The 22,113-nt window shown below is 38.3% G+C and overlaps 1 protein-coding gene and 2 pseudogenes across 1 annotated transcript; 2 read left to right on the forward strand and 1 right to left on the reverse strand.

The window, feature by feature from the left end:
• Positions 1 to 8,288: 8,288 nt before the first annotated feature.
• Positions 8,289 to 12,182, reverse strand: LOC148934796 (uncharacterized; annotated as a pseudogene).
• A 3,057-nt stretch (positions 12,183 to 15,239) lies between these two features.
• Positions 15,240 to 17,917, forward strand: LOC148934797 (uncharacterized; annotated as a pseudogene).
• Positions 16,044 to 17,917, forward strand: LOC148934798 (uncharacterized). The gene is made up of 2 exons (XM_089083077.1): positions 16,044 to 16,955; positions 17,028 to 17,917. The coding sequence occupies exon 1, from the start codon at positions 16,044 to 16,046 to the stop codon at positions 16,629 to 16,631; it is 588 nt and encodes a 195-aa protein (XP_088939203.1). The 3' UTR covers positions 16,632 to 16,955; positions 17,028 to 17,917.
• Positions 17,918 to 22,113: the final 4,196 nt, after the last annotated feature.

Below are 22,113 nucleotides of genomic sequence, written 5' to 3' on the forward strand. Positions count from 1 at the left end.
GAGACGAAGGATCGACGAGAGCAATAGGGACGAGCGACGATGACGTTTATGACGAGAGCGACGAGGGCGAGAGGGACACGCGGCCCCTGATCATTCGTGCCAATGAGAACACTATGAGAAGCGAAATCATGTGCGCCTATCGAATCAACTTCGTGAAACCGAACAACATCAATTCGCTCCTGGGATTCTCGTCGTCGCGCGTGTTATGATCGAACAAATGGCATACATCCGACGGATCCGTGAATATCACGAGCGTGAACATCATTCGGGTGAAGTAATATCACCGCGGGTGCGTACAGCAACGACGAACCGGTTCACACGATACACGTTTTCTCCGAACGTTCTTCCGGGATATAAACTGTCCAACATTCCGACGTCGATCATTTATTATTTCCCGATCATTGCGCGAAACGTCAACGATATTACGCTTCGAATCATGAATCAAGACGGCCGATCGACTTTCGCAGAGAGGAGATAATGGTGCGACGACGAAGACAGTAGAGAGAAATGTGTGAGAGTGAAAGGTGCTCGTTCTGAATGAGTCATACGCGAGAGGAGACGCAAACGCTACGTCCGCGATTCTACTGCAGAACGACGCAACGAGGAAGATGCGCAAGAGAAAGACGAACAAATTGAACGCGAACGTCGTGTTCTTAAGATCTTTAGATATTATTGTGAAGAATCGACATGGCGAACGACATTTTAAGTATCGAAGATGCTGATCTTTAACGATCGTATCGTGAAGATAGAGACTTACAATCCGTATGCTAACACCACATTCGATACAGTGACGAGATACGAATATCTATACAGCAGCAAGATCTATACACGTTGCCGTGCGAAAGTTTTCTATACATCGAGGGAAAGTTCGCGGCGAGAAAGAATGCGAAGGAAGATACGACGAAGGAAGATACGGCGAAGGAAGGTACGAAAACCGCCGCGAAACTAGTCAACAACTGCATCGCGTTTACATTCGATACGTCGATACGTAGTATACGTATATCGTAGAGTATATCGTAGAGTTTAAGGGCGTAGAGATAGATAAAAGCAGAAACGACGGAATAATGATCTTGATGAAAAACTACATATCATTGAGCTGCGAGAGAGATAGAGCTTTACAGAACTCCGGATGGAAGATTCCGCCTATAGCGCCTATAGACGATTTCAACTTTTGCTTGCCTCTTAACATACTCCTCTGTTTTTACGAGAATTACAAGCGCATAGTGATAAACGCGCGACACGAATTCATTTTGATATGCGCTCGCAACGATAACAATTGCGTCGTGGCGCATCCGGATAAAAAACCAAAGATTATGCTGTTGAGGGTACAATGGCGAATGCCGCACGTGATATTAAATGACGTCAATAAACTGTCGTTTTTGTGAACATTGGAGAGCAGACGATATCTGAGCATAGATTTTTGTTCGTGGGATCTGTACGAATTTCCCCTACTACAAAGTAGGACCAAACATTCGTGGGCGATAAAAGCGGCGATGCAATTTGAGAACCCGCGATACATGATCTTCGTTCTACAGACTGGAAGGAAAAACGTATCGTCGGAAGATGTTTCCAAATTTGACGATTGCAAGCTGACTAATGTGAAACTCTATTTGAATTCCAAGTTCTTCCGAGTTCTGAATCCCTACGACGATATAAACCTAGATTTCGAGCATAACAAATTCGCCGTGCTGTACGATATGTATTTGAAATTTCGAAAGACGTATTACAGGTGCGAGACCTGGGAATCGTTCATGACTATCACCAGAGATTTTTGCAATATGGTCCGCTCGTGATCATTAATTGCTCCCGCCAGAACGAATCGATCAAGAGCGCCATCGTCGACGTTCGCATAGAATGCAAGGAGAACGTTTCCAGTTAACACCACAGCTTATTGTCTCATTATTTACGATAGAGTACAACCCCCTGACGAACGTCGTATGTAAACTTATGTAAACAAAAAATCGCGGTTTTCCTTAGAGCGAGATATCGATTTCCTTCTTTAAAAAACGTATAAAAAAGAAGAAAGTGCGAAGGTATCGAGTTTCCCCCGTCTCGATGTCAAACGTACCGATCTTCGTCGATCTGCAAGGTTTTACCGTTTGGAAGTTCACGTTTAAAGAGGTAGCGATATTGAGGAATTGGTAAGGAGCTAACCTATCGAATGTTTCGAGAAGCGATACCCTGAAATCTTCTCACAAAGGCAGAGAAATCCAGGGTGTGTTGGGTAATTGCCAATCATCACGACCTGCAGTGGAGCGACGGCGACATCGCCTACAGATTTTCGAAACCCGTGATTCGAAGTGGCGTATGCAACCGATCGCGCCTAGAGTATACGTCAAAGATTTGGAGAAAAAGAAGTGGTTGGAGGAGATTCTCGGTGACACCAACAATCACTACGTCGAGATCAACGCAGATTTCGAGGATATAGGGCGCCTGAACACCCTGGACGACGTTCGCGCCTTACATTGCGAGCGTCATGCGAAGAATTGCGCTATGGAGAATGCGTATATAAGCTCTACGACTGGTGGTCAAAGCGACAGGAATGTATTACGGAATTGTAATGTCGCGTCAACGATTTATATATTATCAAATTATATCTTATTATATATCAGATTTTATTATATTAGATTATAAATTGTATTATTCATATCAAAGTATTAAAATAGTTAATATTGAAAATATAAATAATCTATATATATAAGATATTCTATTGTTTGTATCACTTATATACGAGGGTACTCTGAAAAGTTTTGAGCCTTAACGTGAAGATGATGTTACTCGTCAAAACCATTCTAGTACTACAATAGTATATGCTTTGAAAGATTTTTGTGAAAATTTCAGCCATTTTGGACGCTCAGTTGTTGTTTGACAGTGAGTCGTTTATGTCAGTCGATGTCAGTGTTTTTGTAAAAATAGAAAAAATTGAATATCGTGCCGTGATTAAATTCTTACATTTGAAAGGCAATATGCCTGCGCAAATTAAAATCGAGTTGGACGCTGTTTACGATTCTGCTCCATCATTTGCCACTGTAAAAAGATGGGCAGCTGAATTTAAACGTGGTCGTACCAGCTTGGCTGATGATGAGCGTTCGGGACGGCCAAAAACTGCGATCACCGTTAATAACATTGAAAATGTTCACCAAATGGTACTGGACGACCGTCGAATCAAGGTTAGAGAGATAGCAGAGGCTATGGGCATATCGAAAGAACGCGTTTGTCATATATTGACTGAAGAATTGGATATGCGCAAGCTATCCGCACATTGGGTGCCGCGCTTGCTTACTTTGGACCAAAAACGAATTCGAATGAACATTTCCAAGGCCCTGTTGGAGCGGTTCAAACGAAACGAGTCAGATTTTTTGTGTTGATTCATAACTGTAGATGAAACTTGGATCCATCACTACACTCCAGAGACAAAAGAACAGTCAAAACAGTGGACTGCAAAGGGTGAATCTGCTCCGAAAAAGTGAAGATGGTTTCATCAGCTGGGAAGGTAATGGCGACTGTTTTTTGGGATAGTCACGGAATTGTGTGTATCGACTATCTTGAAAAAAGTAAAACAATAACGAAAGCGTATTACGCATCATTACTTGATAAGCTGAAGGCAGAAATTGCAAAAAAATCGCCGCATTTGAAGAAGAAGAAAATGCTGTTCCATCAAGACAACGCACCTACTCACTTCGGCGGTCGCCATAGCCAAAATTCACGAACTTCGAATTGGTTGACCACCCACCATATTCACCAGATCTGACCCCCAGCGATTGTTTCCTAAGTTAAAGTTTCGCTTGGAGGACAGAGATTTTCATCGAACGAGGAGGTCATCGCATACGTAAACGCCTATTTTGCGGAGCAAGACGCCAACTACTATTTGGAGGGATTAAAGAGGTTAGAGTATCGATGGGAAAAGTGTATCGACTTAAAAGGAGATTATATTGAAAAATAAAACTATATTTGACCGAAAAAATACTTGTTTCTATGTTAGGCTCAAAACTTTTCAGACTACCCTCGTAAATGCATGAGGAAAGTAGAAATAAAAGACATTTCATACGCAATATCTCTCTCATTTATTTCATCTCCATTTTACATCCCAAAGAACAGAGCAACGAGTTCACAATCGATAATGTTATGCTCGAAAGCCTCGCTATCACATATGATTTTCGAGACGTCCTCAATATCCTTGGCGGTGGACGCGATATCCTCGAAACGCACCAATTTCGCGTCGATTTTTTCTAATATCTTAGTCAATAAGAATCGGTTGACGCAATGCTTGAGCTCGAACATGTTATTCACCGTTTCCTTCGACAAGGCTATGCGAGCCGCGGGCGTTTCGAGGCGTAATATCGTCAGGTTGTTGATTCTTCCGAAATGCGGTTATATTTCCGATGTGTGACGGAAGGACGATTCTCCATTGGTATTCTGCAGATATTTCGAGAGAACGTGTCGTTGCTCGAGAAGCTCCCTCCACGTATCCGACATCGAGATCTCCTTCTTGCCATGACTATCTTCTAAAATAATGTTCACGCGCGAGGAACGTTCGAGAGTGACGCATACGTCGAGGAACTTGTATCCCATTTTAGTTAAAGGATATTTTCGTTCTAGCATTCTGACTGGACTAATCGACGTTGTTATAATTCGACGCAACCGTCCTGTCGAACGTTCTCTTTCTCTTTCTCGTGTCGTTGCTCTCATCGACTAAATGCATCTCGGAACCTTGCGAGTAGGTACTACTACTACTACCGATTCTAACGCAGGAGCTCCGAGGGGGATGCGGGTGTGCGGGGGGAACGAAGGGCGCGGGGAAGAGGGGAGGGGGAAGTCAGGGGCGGCAGTCCTTTGAGCCGTGGGGGAAGACTAGATAAGATAGTAGGATTCGGTGATATAAATAAGTGGATAAAGAAGTAGATAAATAGAAAATCTCGAAGGACATGACGTCACGGGAGGGGGAGGGGGGAAGGATAAGATAGTAGCAAGGTGAAGGATATAAATAAATAGATAAACAAATAGATAAACAAAAAAGATAAACAAAAAGATAAATAACAGGTGGCGAAGATGATAAAGAAATTGCGCGTGGACAAAACGCGTGGATATGACGTCAGAAGAAGGGCCTGCCGCCGCCGCGCTGCGCCCGCCACCGCCGCTCGCCATGTTCTCCTTTTCTCTTTTTCTTTACCAACTATCTCTCTCTTTCTCCCATTGCGGCTCTCTATTGTATATCTATTATCTCTCTCTCGTATACCTCGTATTATCTTTCCCGTTGCGGCTCTCTCTTATAACTAATGTTATTTTTTCGGCTAATTATTTTTATGATGGGAGGAAAGGAATGAAAAGAAATACATGTTTTTTTGCATATTATATATGTTTATATTTTTAAACAAATTGAATACATTTTTCATTTAAGCGTGAAACTTTTTTTTATTCACATTTTTTTTCTTACACACTAAAAACTAAAGTTAACAACTCGTAATCGACGAGTTAACGTTTATCGAAGATATCGCAATCGCGTATCGCTTTCGATATTTCCTCGGGATCTGTTACAACAGACGCGATGTTGGAGAATCGCGTATACTTGGCATCGATTGTATCGATGAATCTGACGAGTCGATCGAACGTCACATTCGTCCAGATCAAACATTCGACATAACGTCGATTCGATCATCGTTATGCGTACGTTCAAAGATTTAAGACGTACAAGTGTAAAGTCGTTCATTAGGCAAATTCTGATGGTTAACGGTCCGATGCTTATAAGATTGTCTTTGTAATCGTTTGCAGCAATTTATAGATATTCCATCGCTGCTCGTAGAGCACGTTTCGAGAGACAATATCTTTCCTGTCCTCGATGATATTTTAGAGCGATCTCCACGTAGCTCGGTGGACCAACGTTGATTCCAATTTCCAAAAATTTGTAACCCGTGGCTGTCAGAGTGTAACGTCTATAACGTCAATAAGCGCATCGCGCGACGCTCCACCGAAATACTGTAGAAATTAAATATATAATATTGCACAATATTGGAAAAAAAAGAGAAAAAAATAAAATGCAATTGAAACTTACGCGTTACGTTCTTTCTTTTGTTTTTGGCCATCGTACGGTGCGCTGCTTCCTTTGGCGGAATACATTGCGTGTTGATCGTTCATACAAACGAATGATGGAGAAGCGGAATACTTTTCGTGCAGATCATTCAATGGAGGACTAATCGCATCCGCGTAAATTTTAACATGGCAAACTGTTAATCCCTTCCGCCCCTCCTCCTTCTCCCCCTCTTTCTAGGAATTTCATTGTTGTGATTAAACATGTAGCGACATGTTCGCAAAGGAACGCGATGATGTATTTAAATTTTTTTCCAGGAAAAAAAGCCGCGATAAGGTGGCTCTTCGTGGAAATCGATATACGTGTCGCAACGTGTTAAGAAAGAAGCGCCGATACTCTCTGGCTGCTGTAAACAAATTGCAAAGATAATAAAAGTTATAAACAAATAGATAAACAAATTGCGACTCGGTTGCAAACGTCTGATAATGCTCCGGTTTAGACAGAGGGACAAAGGGACGAAGAAATTGTCGATGATATATAATGGGTCATCGGGCGCGCGAGATCACAGTAGGTGTTTTGAAAATCTAATGAATGAATCGAATGTGAGAGAAATATGGAATACCTAGAGCGAGTGGAACGCGAGCTGCTGGAGCAGTGCAATCAGATCGCTACCTTGGTGGAATGTTTCGCGTGGCTGCAACGATGCGACGAGTGCATCGAACAACTTGAAGAAAGCCGTGTTAAGCGTTGCAACCGTTCTCACCGTTGCAAATAGGCAATCTGTGGGGGCAAGGATCGCACGATTCGCGAGTGCAAAGGTACTTAGAAAGACGTTTCGTGCATGTTGGTGGCGAGTACGGGAGCACCAGTAGAGATAATGAATCTCTTATTTAGCGCGAGATTGATACGGCGTTTGAAAGCTGTATATTGATTGGTGCGGTGATCAACATGGACTATATCGAGCCGCGATGATTTTTGAAAGACGCTGGTGGTGTAGCTCGAGCGAGTGCGAGACATTGTACAAAGACGATAGTGTGAAAGTGAACACCGCGTTCAACGGCAAGTTTGTGACGGGCGATAAACGCGCCAATAAAAGTATAAACACAAAAAACTATGAACTCTTTCGAGTGTCAAATTTGGACGAGTAGTAAGATCTAAGTCAATGTTCCAACCGATACGCGCGAGCCAACAACAAGCAGTCATATGATCCATCGAAACCATCGTCGTATCTTATGTACTTTGACGTTAACAACTTGTACGATTGGGCAATGTGTCAACCATTGCTTTACGCAAATTTTCGATGAATCGTCGACGTGTCCAATTTTAACGTAAACGCTACTGGATTCGCCTATCGGTTACATTCTCGAGATAGATTTAGAGTACCCGGAACATCTTCACGACGCGCACATTAACCTACCGTTTTGTCCAACGCGTGATAAACCACCCGGTAAGCGACAGGACAAACTCCTCGCAACCTTATAGGTTGCCCCGATAACAAACGTTATGTCATACATTATCACAACCTACAGCAATGTATTCGTCACGGTCTTCGCGTTACATAAATACATCGCGTATTGCAATTTTCGCAATCTTCATGGCTTCGAGAGTATATCGAATTCAATACGAAATTTAGAACACTCGCTAAAAATGATTTCGAGAAAAATTTATATAAATTGATGAACAATGTGGTCTTTGGCAAAACCATGGAGAATGTGCGCAATCACGTCAACGTTAAACTTTTAACAAAATGGGAGGGAAGATATGACGCGGAGGCAATAATCGCGAAATCAAATTTCCACAATTCAAAGCGTTTTTTCAGAGAACTTGATCGCGATCGAATTGCGTAAACTCGAGGTGAAGTTCGACAAACCAATCTGTGTAGGTATGTGCATCTTCGACATGTTTGTATGAATTTCATTACGATTACATGTCGCCATTGTATGGCGAGAAATGTAAAGTAATGTACACGGATACCGATAGTTTAATTTATCACATCGAGTGCGACTACGTCTACGATATTATGAAACGTGATATTGAAAGATTCAACACAAGTGATTATGCGGTTGATAATGTATACGGTATTCCACTTGCTAATAAAAAGATACCAGGTTTGATGAAGAACGAAAACAATGGTGCAATTATGACTGAATTCGTAGGGCTTAGAGCAAAAATGTACGTGTTGATGAAAAAAATGATACGAAAAAAGTGAAAGGCATCAAAAATAACGTAGTAACAAAATTGATAACATTTGATTACACACAGTGTTTGCAAGACGAGATTGAAATAACACGACAGCAGTCTTGTATAAAATCAAAATTGCATAAAGTATATACGATATCCGAAACAAAAATTGCTCTAAGTTCGATGATAAGCGATACATTGTACCCGACTCTACCGACACACTGCCATGGGGACATTATAAAATATTGTTATAATACGTATCTTATAAATAAAAAACTCATTTATTTTGTATAATATATATTTATATATTGTAAATAAAAATTCATTTTACTTCTATAATAAATTGTAATACATGTATAAAGAAACTTGTATTAAATTTATTTTACAACACGTTACTTTTATGTATCCATGAATTGTGCGAATTATCAAATCCCAACCATTTAACATAAACCTCGTTCCCCCTTTTGCCTACTTTTTCAACGAGATACACGGGATTTACAACGCGATGCAATTCGTATTCGTAGAATCCTCCAGCGATTGATTTTCCACATGAATCTTGCAATAGATATGCCACGGGATTAGTTTTCTGAACTTTGATGATCTTAAACACCTCCGTGGTTCAATTTGGTATATAATCTTTTTCAAATATTGTCTTGAATTTACTCACACGTACCGAATTACCTACTTTGAATCGTGCGGGTGCAGCAATTTTTATGTGATTATACACTGTGGTCAAGAGTTTGTCTGCGATTGCGGGAGTAACATCGATGGGTCGCATATCGATAGTTCGATGCTTTCGCGTATTATACGCCGAGACGAGACGTGGTAACAAGTCGAGCCATCTATAATTACCATTATGAGTAAACATCTTCCACATGTCATTTTTCAACGTGCAATTGAACCGTTCGACGATTGATGCTTTCATTACAGAATATGTCGAATAGTGATTAATATCGTGTCTCTTTATGACTTTTTGTATTTTGCATTATAAAATTCCTTTCCTCTGTCGGTCTGCAAATTTTTCGGACATCTTCCATCGTCTCGAATTATCTTTTCGATCGCTCTTGCAACTTCGTCTCCATTCTTGGTCTTGAGCGGTACGGCCCATGCGTGCTTGCTCAGCACATCGATAATAGTGAGGATATAGTGATAACCTTTGTTGAATCGCGTATAAAGTCGCATTTCGACTATATCTGCCTGCATCATCGTATCCGCATACTATGATACGTCTTCGTGGAAAATTTCTTCTCACCGGAGCGTGCAGTTCCTCTGCCCTAGCCACTGCTTCTCAGAATTTTTCTTCTTCTCGAACATCATGACACGCAAATAACACAAAATTTGGTATATATTCTTATCTACGTATTCTCGGTGCGATGAGTAATCATCATTTGTCGAAGCTCGTTTAAAATAATCTGCATGTCCTTTTGGAACGCAATCAATTTCTTCTCGATTTCATTCTGTCGATCCTTCAAAATTTGTACACTATGTTCCACGTACCGTTTATTTACAACGTCGCCATCATCTACCGGTAACGCTACACGTCGAATTTTGCGTGACTTTGCATCAAAGTCGGTTGCGACCACGCAAAGAGCGTTATCGCGCACGTAATTTCTAACTAATCCACTCCATTGGTAGTATGATTCCGCTCCGCTTCTTCCAAGTGATCCAAACTTGTTGATTGGCATTTCGACACTTGTTAAATGACTCATTTCCTTGACACGCGGTTCAATTTATAATGAGATCAGCTTCAACAAGTTCCTCGATAATTGACTATATCTCGTTGTCGTGAGCGTTGTGTCCAGCTTGGCGCGAAGCCTCGAGTAATCGGAGACGATCTACAAGTTCATTTGGATCATCCCAATGCACGTAATCGATGGCATTATCGTTTAGTGTCATGACACGTGGTATACTTCTTCCGACTTTTTGGGATAGAAGGGGTGCGATTACATACTTGTATTTGTATCCTTTATTATCCATAACTGGATTAAGCATATTATGATTACGTCTATTCGCGTTTGTCAGTAGCAAAATCTTTGTATTTCTGTTTATCTTCTTCAGTGTACAATTCATCGTCAGGTACTTTTTTAAAAATTAACTCGTAAAGACCTTCCGTTCCCAAGTATCTTATTCCATTTATAAATATATTGTCATCTTTGCTTACATCGAAACACTTATCACCAAGCATCAATCCATCGTTGGTGAAATAAACACCATAAACGTTATCTATATCCTTGTTTCCGATTAAAACAACTCCCATGTATTTTTGTCCTAGTGGACCGAAATGATTTTGCAACGTTTCTAGACCTTCCGAGGTTTGTAACTGACGTCGAACAGATATCACCAGTGACTCGTTGGTAGTTTTGAAAACATCTTCGACAAAATATTGTTCGAAGGCTGTTCATATGGTGTTGCATGATGTGTGACATTAATCGGAACAGAGGTCATCACTGATACATCCGATAAAGCGTTTGATCGTTTTCGTGGAATAGAAGTTATCAGTGAATCATCTAAATTTTGCGATCGTTTTCGTTTTGTCTGCCTTGTCACGTTAGACTCCATCTTATAGTTAGGTTCTTCACCGCCGGTATTTTCAACAATTTGAATCAAAGGTTCGACAATCAATTTGAACTGTCTTTCCACAGCAATAGCCTCTTCCATCTTACCCGTTTTTAAGGCGCGATACTTCTTGCGAATTGAATCGCTCATTTTCGCAATCTGCTTTACTATCTTCTCGCGATCTCTAATCTCCTCGTTATTATCCATGTTCGTAAACATTGTCTAGTCGACGTATCAATAACAACTAACGTATCAATAACAACATTATAGTATCGCAAAATCGTTAAATTCTTTTCTGTATCGTCCATTAGCAAGCGTTCTGTCTTTGTCTATCACTACGAAACCATATTTTTGTTGCCAACAACTGCGACACAATTCACAGAAATCTTCGTAGGACATATCAGTGTTTACGTGATCGTTGTATACATGTTTTAGATTGGTATCATCTTGTTTAAATAGAATCAACAGATTTGCGTTGTCGCATATAAGATGCTTGGGTATCTTTGCATACGTCTGACAGAGATAAAAGCAATCGACGTCAGCATGACGGCCCATTGCAAAATACTCTCTTACTGTATCTTGCTTGTCGCACGCCACGTCATCAAAGATAAAGATGGAAGCGCTTCGCTCGATGGAATGACGTTGCTATTATTGGAGAATGTAAAATAACCAATTTCTTCTATCGATGTTAATAAATTTTCCAAGTATCGATATTTCGGTTGCTGCAGTGATTTAGAATATATGTACACGTTTTCAAAGCGCACACCGTGTGGACTCTCCAGCAAACATCAACACGTTTGTTTTGCCACAATTTGATGGTCCACATATGATACCACGTATAAAAATAGGAAGCATGTTTCCATGTTTGCGTGTTTTCCTTCCAAGTTGTACTTTGTCGTCTAAATTAATCACTCTGATCGTCTGTGATTGTCGCACGAATTGCATTTTGTCTCCCTACAACGACAATAACTGAAAACGGTGTAGAAAAAGCGGATCTATTTATAGAGGAGTATGGAGCGAAACCGCGCAGTAATCAAAATGTTTCTTATCGTGTCAGATAGCTGCGATATTTACAATATAACATCCGAACAGTTACAATATATACCGAAAGTTGTTTTATTACGAGAATTTTAAAACTGCATAGATCTCTTGTGGGACAAGCTGCCCGAGCATATAAAGAAGGATTTGGAGGTTTGAACCTCCATCGTCGCTGCGTTGAACATTATAACTGTGGCAACGCACACACATCGACGGTCCGACACCGTTGATAAAGAATTGTGACGAATGTCAGCGAGAGGCAGAGGTCTGTTAAATCGAGCGATAAATGCGCTTCCTTTCGAATTGCATATCTCCGGATATCAATTTTGCGGTCCTGGAACGCATTTAAAAAAGCAGTTGGCTGGAGGATCGAGGAATTAATATATTGGATGCTGCGTGCCGCGAACACGGTATAGCTTACTCACAAAGCAACGATTTCGCTAAACGACACGTAGCCGACAATATACTCGCCGCAAAAGCGCGAAAACGTATCGCGAGAGATTTGACTCTGGGTGAAAGAGCTGCCGCCGCAGCTGTCTGGGCGGCCATGAAGGCCAAGACAAAAATCGGCATGGGTTTGAAAATGAAGAAGAAGCCATGAATAAAAGAATACTTCCAGTAGCGAAACGCGGTGGTATCCTATCTATCCTGCCATTGTTGGGAGTTCTCGGTTCATTGGTTGGTGGAGCGGCGGGAGTTGCCAAGGCAGTGAACGATAACAAAGCTGCACAACGTCAACTAGAAGAATTGAAACGTCATAATCGTGCTATGGAAGGTCATGGACTTTATCTCGCTCCGTACAAGCGTGGACGAGGTGCCTCTTCAAGAAAAAAAAAAAAACGTCAAAGAGACGTTAAAAATTCCTAAAGGTATAACTACCAACATACAACTACAACAATTGGCAACGCGTATGCGCATTCAGTATTTTAGAGGTGTTTTTATGCGTACTACCTACAGGAGTACATCGAAACGAGAGCGGTATCTTGAATTTAGATAATGCTGAGGGACCAGGTACTCATTGAGTAGCGTATGCAAAGAGGAGGGGATCGAGTTATTTATTTTGATAGTTTTGGCAATCTTTAACTACCGAAGGAATTGGTACGATATCTAGAAAAGACATACATCGAATATAATCGCACAGCATATCAACGGTATGATCAAAGCAATTGTGAACAACTATGCCTGCAGTTTCTGAAGAGAGTTGACAATCAATTTAAGAAACGACATTGCGTTGTATAAAGTCAGTATTCGATCAAACATGTCACTAACGTTTACGTTGACAGTAAGAGTAGTCTGCTCTCGGTAAGCTACTTTCCAGCCATAGATTTGAGCGATGGTGATTACGAACTCGGTCTGGCAGATTTTGACGTACCACGCGATACCGAATGTAACATTGTCTAATAACAAATTTTATTTTTACCAAGACGACAAAAAAATTGTCATTCCCGAAGGATAGTACGAACTGCATGACATAAGCAGATATTTAAAACGTGCAACAATATCCTCGTCTCAACGATGTTGTGAAAAAGATGCTCGAAAGAGAAGATGAAGGGAACGAGTGTCCACTGATTATTCGAACTAATAACAATACGATGAAGAGCGAGATCAAGTGCGCTTATCGAATAAATTTCGTCAAACCTGACAACATTGAATCGCTGCTTGGATTTTCGTCGAATCGTATGCTGGAGCCGCAACAATGGCACGAATCAGACGTACCGATCGTCAACGTAAATATCATTCGCATAGAATGTAATATGACTGCTGGTGCGTACAGCAACGACAAGTGCGTACATACGATACATGAGTTTTCACCGAGCGTGCCGTCAGGATATAAAATATCGGAAACACCGACGCAAATCATTTACCTTCCGATCATCGCACGGAGCATTACAGATTTAACGATACGCATTGTGGATCAAGATGACCGATTGCTCGATTTTCGCGGAGAGGAAATCATCGTTAGATTGCATATACGCAAACGACAGCGATAACAAGGGTGTTGAATGAAATGCTAGTGTTGAACGAGCAGGTGAAACAAATAAAGGACACAATTTTTGAGGCGACGACTAAGAGTACTAAATCATACGGTAAAAAGAAACTTAACATATCCAACATTAAATTTTTAAGATCATTAAGATTCATCCTTCGAAATGATTGATATCTTAAATATTGGAAGTGGTTTTTGATGATTGCGTCATCAAGATTGAGACTCACACGTACAATCCGTACGCAAACACGATGTTTGGACATAACGATGAAATAAGAATACCTATACAACAGCAAGATTTATACATCTTGCCATGCGAAAGCTTTCTCAATGTCAAAGGAAAATTGACGATAAAGAAGAAAAATAATGAATCAGTGACAACTCTTGGAAACAATTGTGTAGCATTTATATTTGATGAAATTCGATACGAACTCAATGGTGTGGAGGTTAATCGCAACAGAAACGTCGGAATAACCAGTACAATCAAGAATTATGTATCGCTGACATATGACAAGGCGCTAATTTTGCGAAACGCAGGATGGGATATTTTATCGACCATATCGGAAGGATTAATTTTTGCGTACCACTCAATCTGTTGTTTGGCTTTTGCGAAAATTACAAACGTGTGGTTGTTAACACTCGTCATGAATTGATACTGATACGAGCGCGCAGCGACAACAACTGTATGGAAGTTTCGACGATGGAACCGAAAATAGAATTATTCAAAGTACAGTGGCGAATGCCTCATGTAATGTTGAATGAAATCAATAAACTATCTTTGTTGCGAGCTTTGGAAAGTGGGTGATATCTGAGCATGAATTTTCGCTCGTGGGATTTATACGAGTATCCTTTATTATAAAGTACAACCAAACATTCGTGGGCTGTAAAAACGTCGACTTAGCTAGAGAAACCGTGGTATGTTATCTTTGCTCTGCAGGCGGGCCGAAAGAATAACGTGTCTAAAGATGTTATGATATTCGATGACTGTAAATTGACCAATGTGAAACTTTATTTAAATTCCGAATTTTATCCGTACGACGACTTAAATCTAGATTTTAACAAAAATAGATACACCATCTTCTTTGACATGTATGCACATTTTCGTAAATCATATTACGGATACGATTGTTACGCTTTTCACCGTAGGAACATTTTTGACAAAAGGACCTATTGTGGTCATTGACTGCTCGCGACAAAACGAGTCCATCAAGAGCGCTACTGTAGATGTACGAATAGAATTTGATTGTAAAGAAAATGTACCGCTGAATACTACCGCTTATTGTCTCATCTTTCACGATCGCGTTATTGAGTATTGCCCATTATCCAATGTAGTGCTCAAGATTATGTAACTGCAATGTTTGCAAATATCCCGTCTTTTTTAATATAAGAAAGGAATAAAAATCCGATGTATTTGTCGATGAAGCGTAGTCTCAAAGGAATTGTTTTTTCGTCATGATCGTTCCAAAGTTTGCGGATCTGCAAGGATTCGTCGTCGGAAGATTTGTCGTGAAGGAAGTGGCTGTGTTGAGAAAGGGGACAATTCTCTCTCATTATATTTTTGCAAGTCCTATACCGTGGCATCTCCTTACAAAATCCGATAAATCTTGTGCTTCCTGGTTGATTGTAAATCACCATGGCTTGCGATGGGAAGACGGAATGATTCCATATAGCATGGCGGAACGTTTGATTACAATACCTGTGATTGACATAGAAGATGAAGCTCTCATATACCTTAAAGGATGTCAGAAGAAAGAATGGTTGACAAATATGCTCGATAGCGATGCGAGGAATGATGTCATCATCGAAACCTTGGATATTGATTATAAAGATTTAGAATCGTTGAATAATCTAGATGTTAACAATACTTTTCGATGTGTAAAACATTCGAAACATTGCGCGTTACAAAATGTATTTAAAATATTTAACTAGTGGTTACAACGCCAGAAAGAAAAATTTTTAAAATAAAAAATATTTAAACATTAATGTGTTGTATTCCTTTACCCTATCCATGTATATATTGTAGTTTAGATGCTAAATATAAGTATAAATGCAAAAACTGCTAGCTTGACACAAATGATAGTACATACACATATATAACATATGAAATTGAGATATATAATATATGAAATTGAGATATATAATATATGAAATTGAGATATATAAACGAAAGAAACCGAGACTTTTGTCAGTAATTGAGATATATAAACGGAAGAGAGAACGAGACTTCTGAATCTACTGTTAGAAATTAAAGATATTATGGCTGATAATAATGTTATATTAATTAATGATGAAGAAGTAGTGGCAAATAATCAAAACGAAATCGAAGTGATAGATTTAGTGAATGAAGAAGTGATAGTAGCAGATCAAGAAGAAATTGAAGTGATTGATTTAGTAGATGAAGATAATATTGAGGATGAAGTTATGGACATTGAAGATGAAAATGACGATGATGATAATGTTGTTGATGACATTGATGATGGTGATGATGATAGTGATGACGACGATGATGCAATGAATATTGATAAAGAAGTGCTCGAACACTTTGATTATGACAGTGATGATACTGACTTTAATATGAGTTTCAAACATAAACTCTTGAATCAACGTGAAATTAATGCAGTAAATGAACTAAGAAGAATGTGCCGCGTTACATTTTACTATTCAGCTGGAAATTCTAATTCGAGATTTTGTACAGAATATTTTGTGAGAATTAGAGACTTGTATTCGTACATTAATGTTCTTCGTATACACGAAATTGACTCTTTTGGCACAATGGAAGGAGTATTTTGTACCGAGTGTAGAACTCCGCTATATCAAATAATGTTATGTGTTCTATATGTGTAAATTAAAACTATAGAGCACATAAATGCTACATATAAATTATAAAGGTACGAATATTTATTTTAAATTTACAATAAATTTTTAAATTTTAAATAACTTCTTTGTTTTTATTTGTTATAGTCAGTGAAAAAAGAAGACATTAACATAAATCTCGCGACGTCAATCCGTATTTCTAAAAGATAAGAAAGATGCAAAGCGTATCATGTATCAGCGACAAGACGAAGGAGTGTCATCCTTAACCGTCAGTAGACGTTCAGACTCGATTCATCAAGTATTAAGTGCAAGTTCTATTGACTAAATACTAAGTGCGTGCGAGTAATTTATAAGGTAAATATTATAAGAGAAAAAAATTTGTGAGTTAAATAAAATATAATATTAATTGTGAAATAAAATCAAAAGATGAAACCGCCAACGAGCCAAGAAAGCGTGAAAGCAGTAGACGGAGTCATCCCGGAAGAGTATTCGGAAACTTACGAGCCACTTCTGCTGGGAACATGCGTAAAAGCTATAAACTCTGCCAGTGTCATCTACAGAGAAGATGACGCTCCTTTTCGAAGAATATACGAAGACTGCTTTCATGCAGAAGTGCAAGACTTTAATCGTGTTCGAGCAATAACAAACTGGCACACATTATGTAAAGTAGTGCCAGAAAATTATGAATTAAAAAGAAAATGTTTTATTTGTCATAAACTTTTAATGGAATATAATGTAGCTTCAGATTGTCGCGAGTGTATTAAAGAGTTTATAATTAATAATGAAAAATATTATTGGTTAGATGAGATAGATATATTACAAGACGAAGAAAATTAAATTTAAGTTACTAAATAATATTTTATAATATTTCTTACATTTTATATGTTATATTTTAAAATTTCAGTATTTTAGAATTTATTTTCTAACATATTGTACATGTTGTATTCTATCATATTACATTCTTAAATTAATGTTTTTTATATTTCGTTATGTTTCGTTATGCTATTTATGTTTAATAAAATATATTTCATTGACCTACGTAAAATTGCAAGTTTGTAATTTTTAACACGTGTCCGATAAAATGATCTTACCGTTTTAAAGATATATATTTCATACCGTCGACCTATGTGGAATATTTTCGCATGTGATATCTAATTTCGGAGTGTATCAAATAATATATAAAGTAGATAAAAAATAAATAATATCAACCATAAAATTAAGAACAAAACTTCGATTATAGATTGTGAATCAGCATACGCAATAGATAATATTGTACACTATGCATTACATGACCAATAAATGTATATTATGATAAATATTACTCGATTTATTCTCCATTCTTCCTTTCAATTCAGCGGTTTCAGGTTGCGCTGCGATAATGAGTCGCGTTCGCGACGCATCTTGTCGCGAATAATAATATCACTAATAATAAATTTATCACTAATAATATCATAATAATAAATTTAAATTACTAAGTAATATTTAAAAAAATCTCCTTTAAAAAAATAATTAATTTTAAATAAATAATTAATTTTAAATAAAATAATTAATTTAAAAAATTAAAATTACAAAAAAATATCAAGGCAAAACGAGATATCTTGGTGGAAAGAAAGAGAACTTAAGAAAAGAGGAAGGAAGAAAGAAGAAAAAATGGTAAGAGAGAGAACATGGTGACAGTGACGGCGGCGGCGGCGGCGGACCCCGCGCCTAGTGACGCACTTCCCTCCTCCCTTGCCCCGCGGATCCTGCATCCATCGCTTATGGAGTGTCCCGCGTCGCGGAACCCCTCTACCCCCCTCGGAGCTCCCGAGTTAGAATCGGCCTTATATAGCTACTCATATAATACATATAATTTATGTATGTTTTATCGGAATTTCTAACTTTTAATCTGCAGAAACTATAAAAAGTAGATAAGATTGTATTTTTTAATAAAAATTATTGATGGTCGAAAAAACGTTTTTAAAAAATTTTGAACAAATTTTATGCAAATACTTTATAGAATTTATTATTGGTCAATAATCTTGCTTAAAAATTTCCAATTTTTAAACAAGAAGATCCAGGTCTTACATGCCCTTCATCTTTATCAATTTTGTTAAACTTAAAACGTCTCTATCTCCGCGTCGCTCGGTTTTGCAGGATAGCGTCGATCGGTTTTGTCAGGATTCGGTACGAGAAATAAATTATCGTGTCTTTTGATATTTCTAGTTTTATATTTACAATGCCTGACTGGCTTTTTATATTTACATGTATTTACAGGTATTTCGCCGTTGGTACGGCGAAGAGACGCGCGGTTTCCACGTATTATATACAATCGTTTTTGCTCGCGGTCGGTTCTCCGAATTTCGTCGCGTTCTTCGATAGGCGCGGCGCGGGCGCGACGGTGCGCGGGGATGTCGGCCGGCTTGTTTTGACGGATCAGCTGCGAGTGTTGATATGACGGATCAGCTGTGTGTAAGGCTTATGACGTCTCGAATGCAGGAAGCTCCCTGTTTCTCGATCGCCAAAGGAATATGTGCACAAGGGCTTTCTTTGTGGAGCCCAGGTTGAGAAGCTCCTCAACCTGTGAGTACTTGTGCGCTGGTGGATATTTAGAGAAGCGATCGGCCAGAAGCTCCTGGCACGATAGGTAGCACCCTAGATCGCTTTTTCTGGAGAGGATTCGGAATATCGAGAGCAGTGTCGGACTGGTAACTGTCTCGCTGGGAATCGGTCTCGTTTATCTCCCGGACTCGCTTAATATACCCGAGCCGGCCATCGGTCGGGTTTCGTCGGGAATGGATCGGCCGGACTCGGGTCGGGGTAGTTTCCGGGAGATGTTTCGTCGGAATCTCCGCGATAATTCGCCGAACGCGCACGGGAATTCCGCGAGGATGTTCGGTGGCGCGGTCGGTAGCGGGGCCGGCGGTGGTGGCCTCGTCGTGTGTTTATTGTCTCACGCGGCGCGCACGTGAAGCCGCGTGATCATCGGTTTGCCGCGTCCGCTGTTCGACGGGCTTTTCTCGACGGTGGGATCGCGGACGGATCGCCGTGTCGGCGCCCCGACGGTTGATCGGTCGGGGACTTTTAATACTGTTAACAATTATTCAAATAATGTTAAATTGTTAGTAATTGAGGGGGGTGAGTCGGGTGTCGTTATAAACTTAGCCAGGTTTATCTGTTTATTATTTTATAGAAAACATTTTTTTCTTTTCTTCCTTTTCAATAACCCTTTAATTTCAAAGTTGAAAACATTTTATAAGAAATGAGTCTTTTTATAAAAAGTTGGATATCGTTGTTAAAAATCATATCAATATTTTTCACAAAACATTTTAATGTTTAAAAGGCCTAATATACTTCTATGTTAAATTTTATCCGATGATGTTTAATCAGTGCTGCAGCGCTTCAAAGTAAAACAAAAATATTACAAAAATATCAATTTTCAATTTTATATAATTTAGGAACAAAATATCATAGAAGTGAAATTCAAACACAGATTTAAAATACTGTCTTTGATCTTTAAAATACATTATTAAAAATTTTTCTATGATTCTTTTTTACTGTACTTAATTTTTCGTAAGATGCAAAAAAATTGCAAGCGCATCCAAATTTCGGCAGAGTACATATATAGGTTTTTTCATCTATAAAATTTTCCTGACTGTAATACAATTCAGATAGATTAATTCAAGCGACTGTCAACAGAAGTCGCATGAAGTCTAATTACTACGTAATTAAAAAATAACGCAGCAGGATATAAAAAAATGTTTCGTAGATCCGCTTGTGCTCTGTGATTTATTCACTTTTAGGCTGTTCGGGTTATAATTTTGATTATTGCTTGAATTAATTTTGATTATTACGAATTACGGTTTTGTTCTGGTTCTGATCTGGTTTCGTTCTGTTTTATTTTTCAGGTTTTATTCTGGTTTCATTCTATTTTTTTTTGGTTTTATTCTGTTTTTTTTTTGGTTCTATTTTACTTTCTGTTTTTTTTTTTAGTTTTATTCTGTTTTATTCTGTTTTTAGTTTTATTCTTTTTTTTATTTCGTTCTATTTTTACTCTGATTATTATTGTGATTATTTTTCTATTACGATTCCTGAAAATGTCAAAGAGAAAGAGCACCGAAAACCTTTCAATGACGAGTAAGAGATTAAGTATTTTTTTGTACAGAACTCTGACAAAAAACCCCAATGTTTAATATGTAAAAATTGTTTAAGTCAAAATAAAAATAGCATTCTTGCTCGATATTTTTTCTTCCCTCCATAAAGCAACATACGGGAATTATTCTGATAATGAGCGACACGCTTTAGTGAATGAAATAGAAAAAGAAATGCAAGGATCTGTATCATCAAATCTTGAAAACAAGAGTTTAATTGCCTCATATGTAGTATGTTTAAAATTAGCGAAAGCTCAGAAATGCTTCAGCGAGGATACAGTCATTAAAGAATGTGCAATAGAAATAACAAAAAGATTTGGTCATGACGATGCGGCTGAACATTTTAAAATAGCTGCTTTGTCACGTAACACTGTGAAAAGCCGAATTCTTGATATGGGCCGTAACATAAAAAAAAACTAAAATTTAGTTGCAAACTGTCGATATTATTTTTTATGTGGACGAAAGTACTGACCGAACAGATATCAGCCAACTACTAATTTTCATTCGTGTAATAATAATGTGTGGACGATTTTTCTGTATATGAAGAATTACTTGCTTTAGTTTTGTTGCTCGGAACAACAACAGGTTTGGATATTTTTAATGTCATTAAAAAATGCGTCGACGAAATCGGTGGTTTCCATAAATGTTCTGCAATTTGTACCGATCATCGACTATGTAGCGAAAGTGGCTTTGTTGATCAGTTAAGAAAAAACGGAATAAATTGTTTAACTTTTCATTGCATTATTCATCAGGAAGCATTATATGGGAAAAGTGAAAATGCTTTCCGTAATGAAAGATGTAACAACAATTACAAATATAATACGCGGAGAAAACCGATCACTCATCGAAAATTGAAAACATTTTTGGAAGAAGTGGACGCAAAATACGGAGATATACTTCTTCATTCTAAAATTCGTTGGCTGAGCGCAAGAAAATATTTAGTTCGTTTTTTTGCATTTAAAAAAGAACTTGGCATGTTTCTGAGTAAAAAGGTAAAGTCGGATACTACAAAATTTGAAAATAAATTAAAGGATCCATTTTTTTTATCAGAATTAGCATTTCTAACAGACTTCACAAATCATTTAAATAATTTAAATTTACATTTGTAAGGGAAAGGATGCACTATTTCTAATATTTTGGCAGATATCAATAGATTTCGATATAAACTTACGTTGTTTAAATTACAATTAGATAAGGAAAACGTTTATCATTTCCCGAGTTGCTATGAATTAAAACAAAAATATGAGGAAGTAAAATTTTAAAGATTTACATCCATTATTGATGAAGTCTCCAATGAGTTTAACTGTCGTTTTATAGATTTTAAATCTCTAAAAACAGAATTAATTCTTCAATAATCCAATGAAAAATCTTGAACATGTTTA

Source organism: Pogonomyrmex barbatus, unplaced genomic scaffold (assembly GCF_055798465.1).
Source record: "Pogonomyrmex barbatus isolate J1 unplaced genomic scaffold, ASM5579846v1 scaffold7, whole genome shotgun sequence".
Lineage (NCBI taxonomy): Eukaryota > Metazoa > Arthropoda > Insecta > Hymenoptera > Formicidae > Pogonomyrmex > Pogonomyrmex barbatus.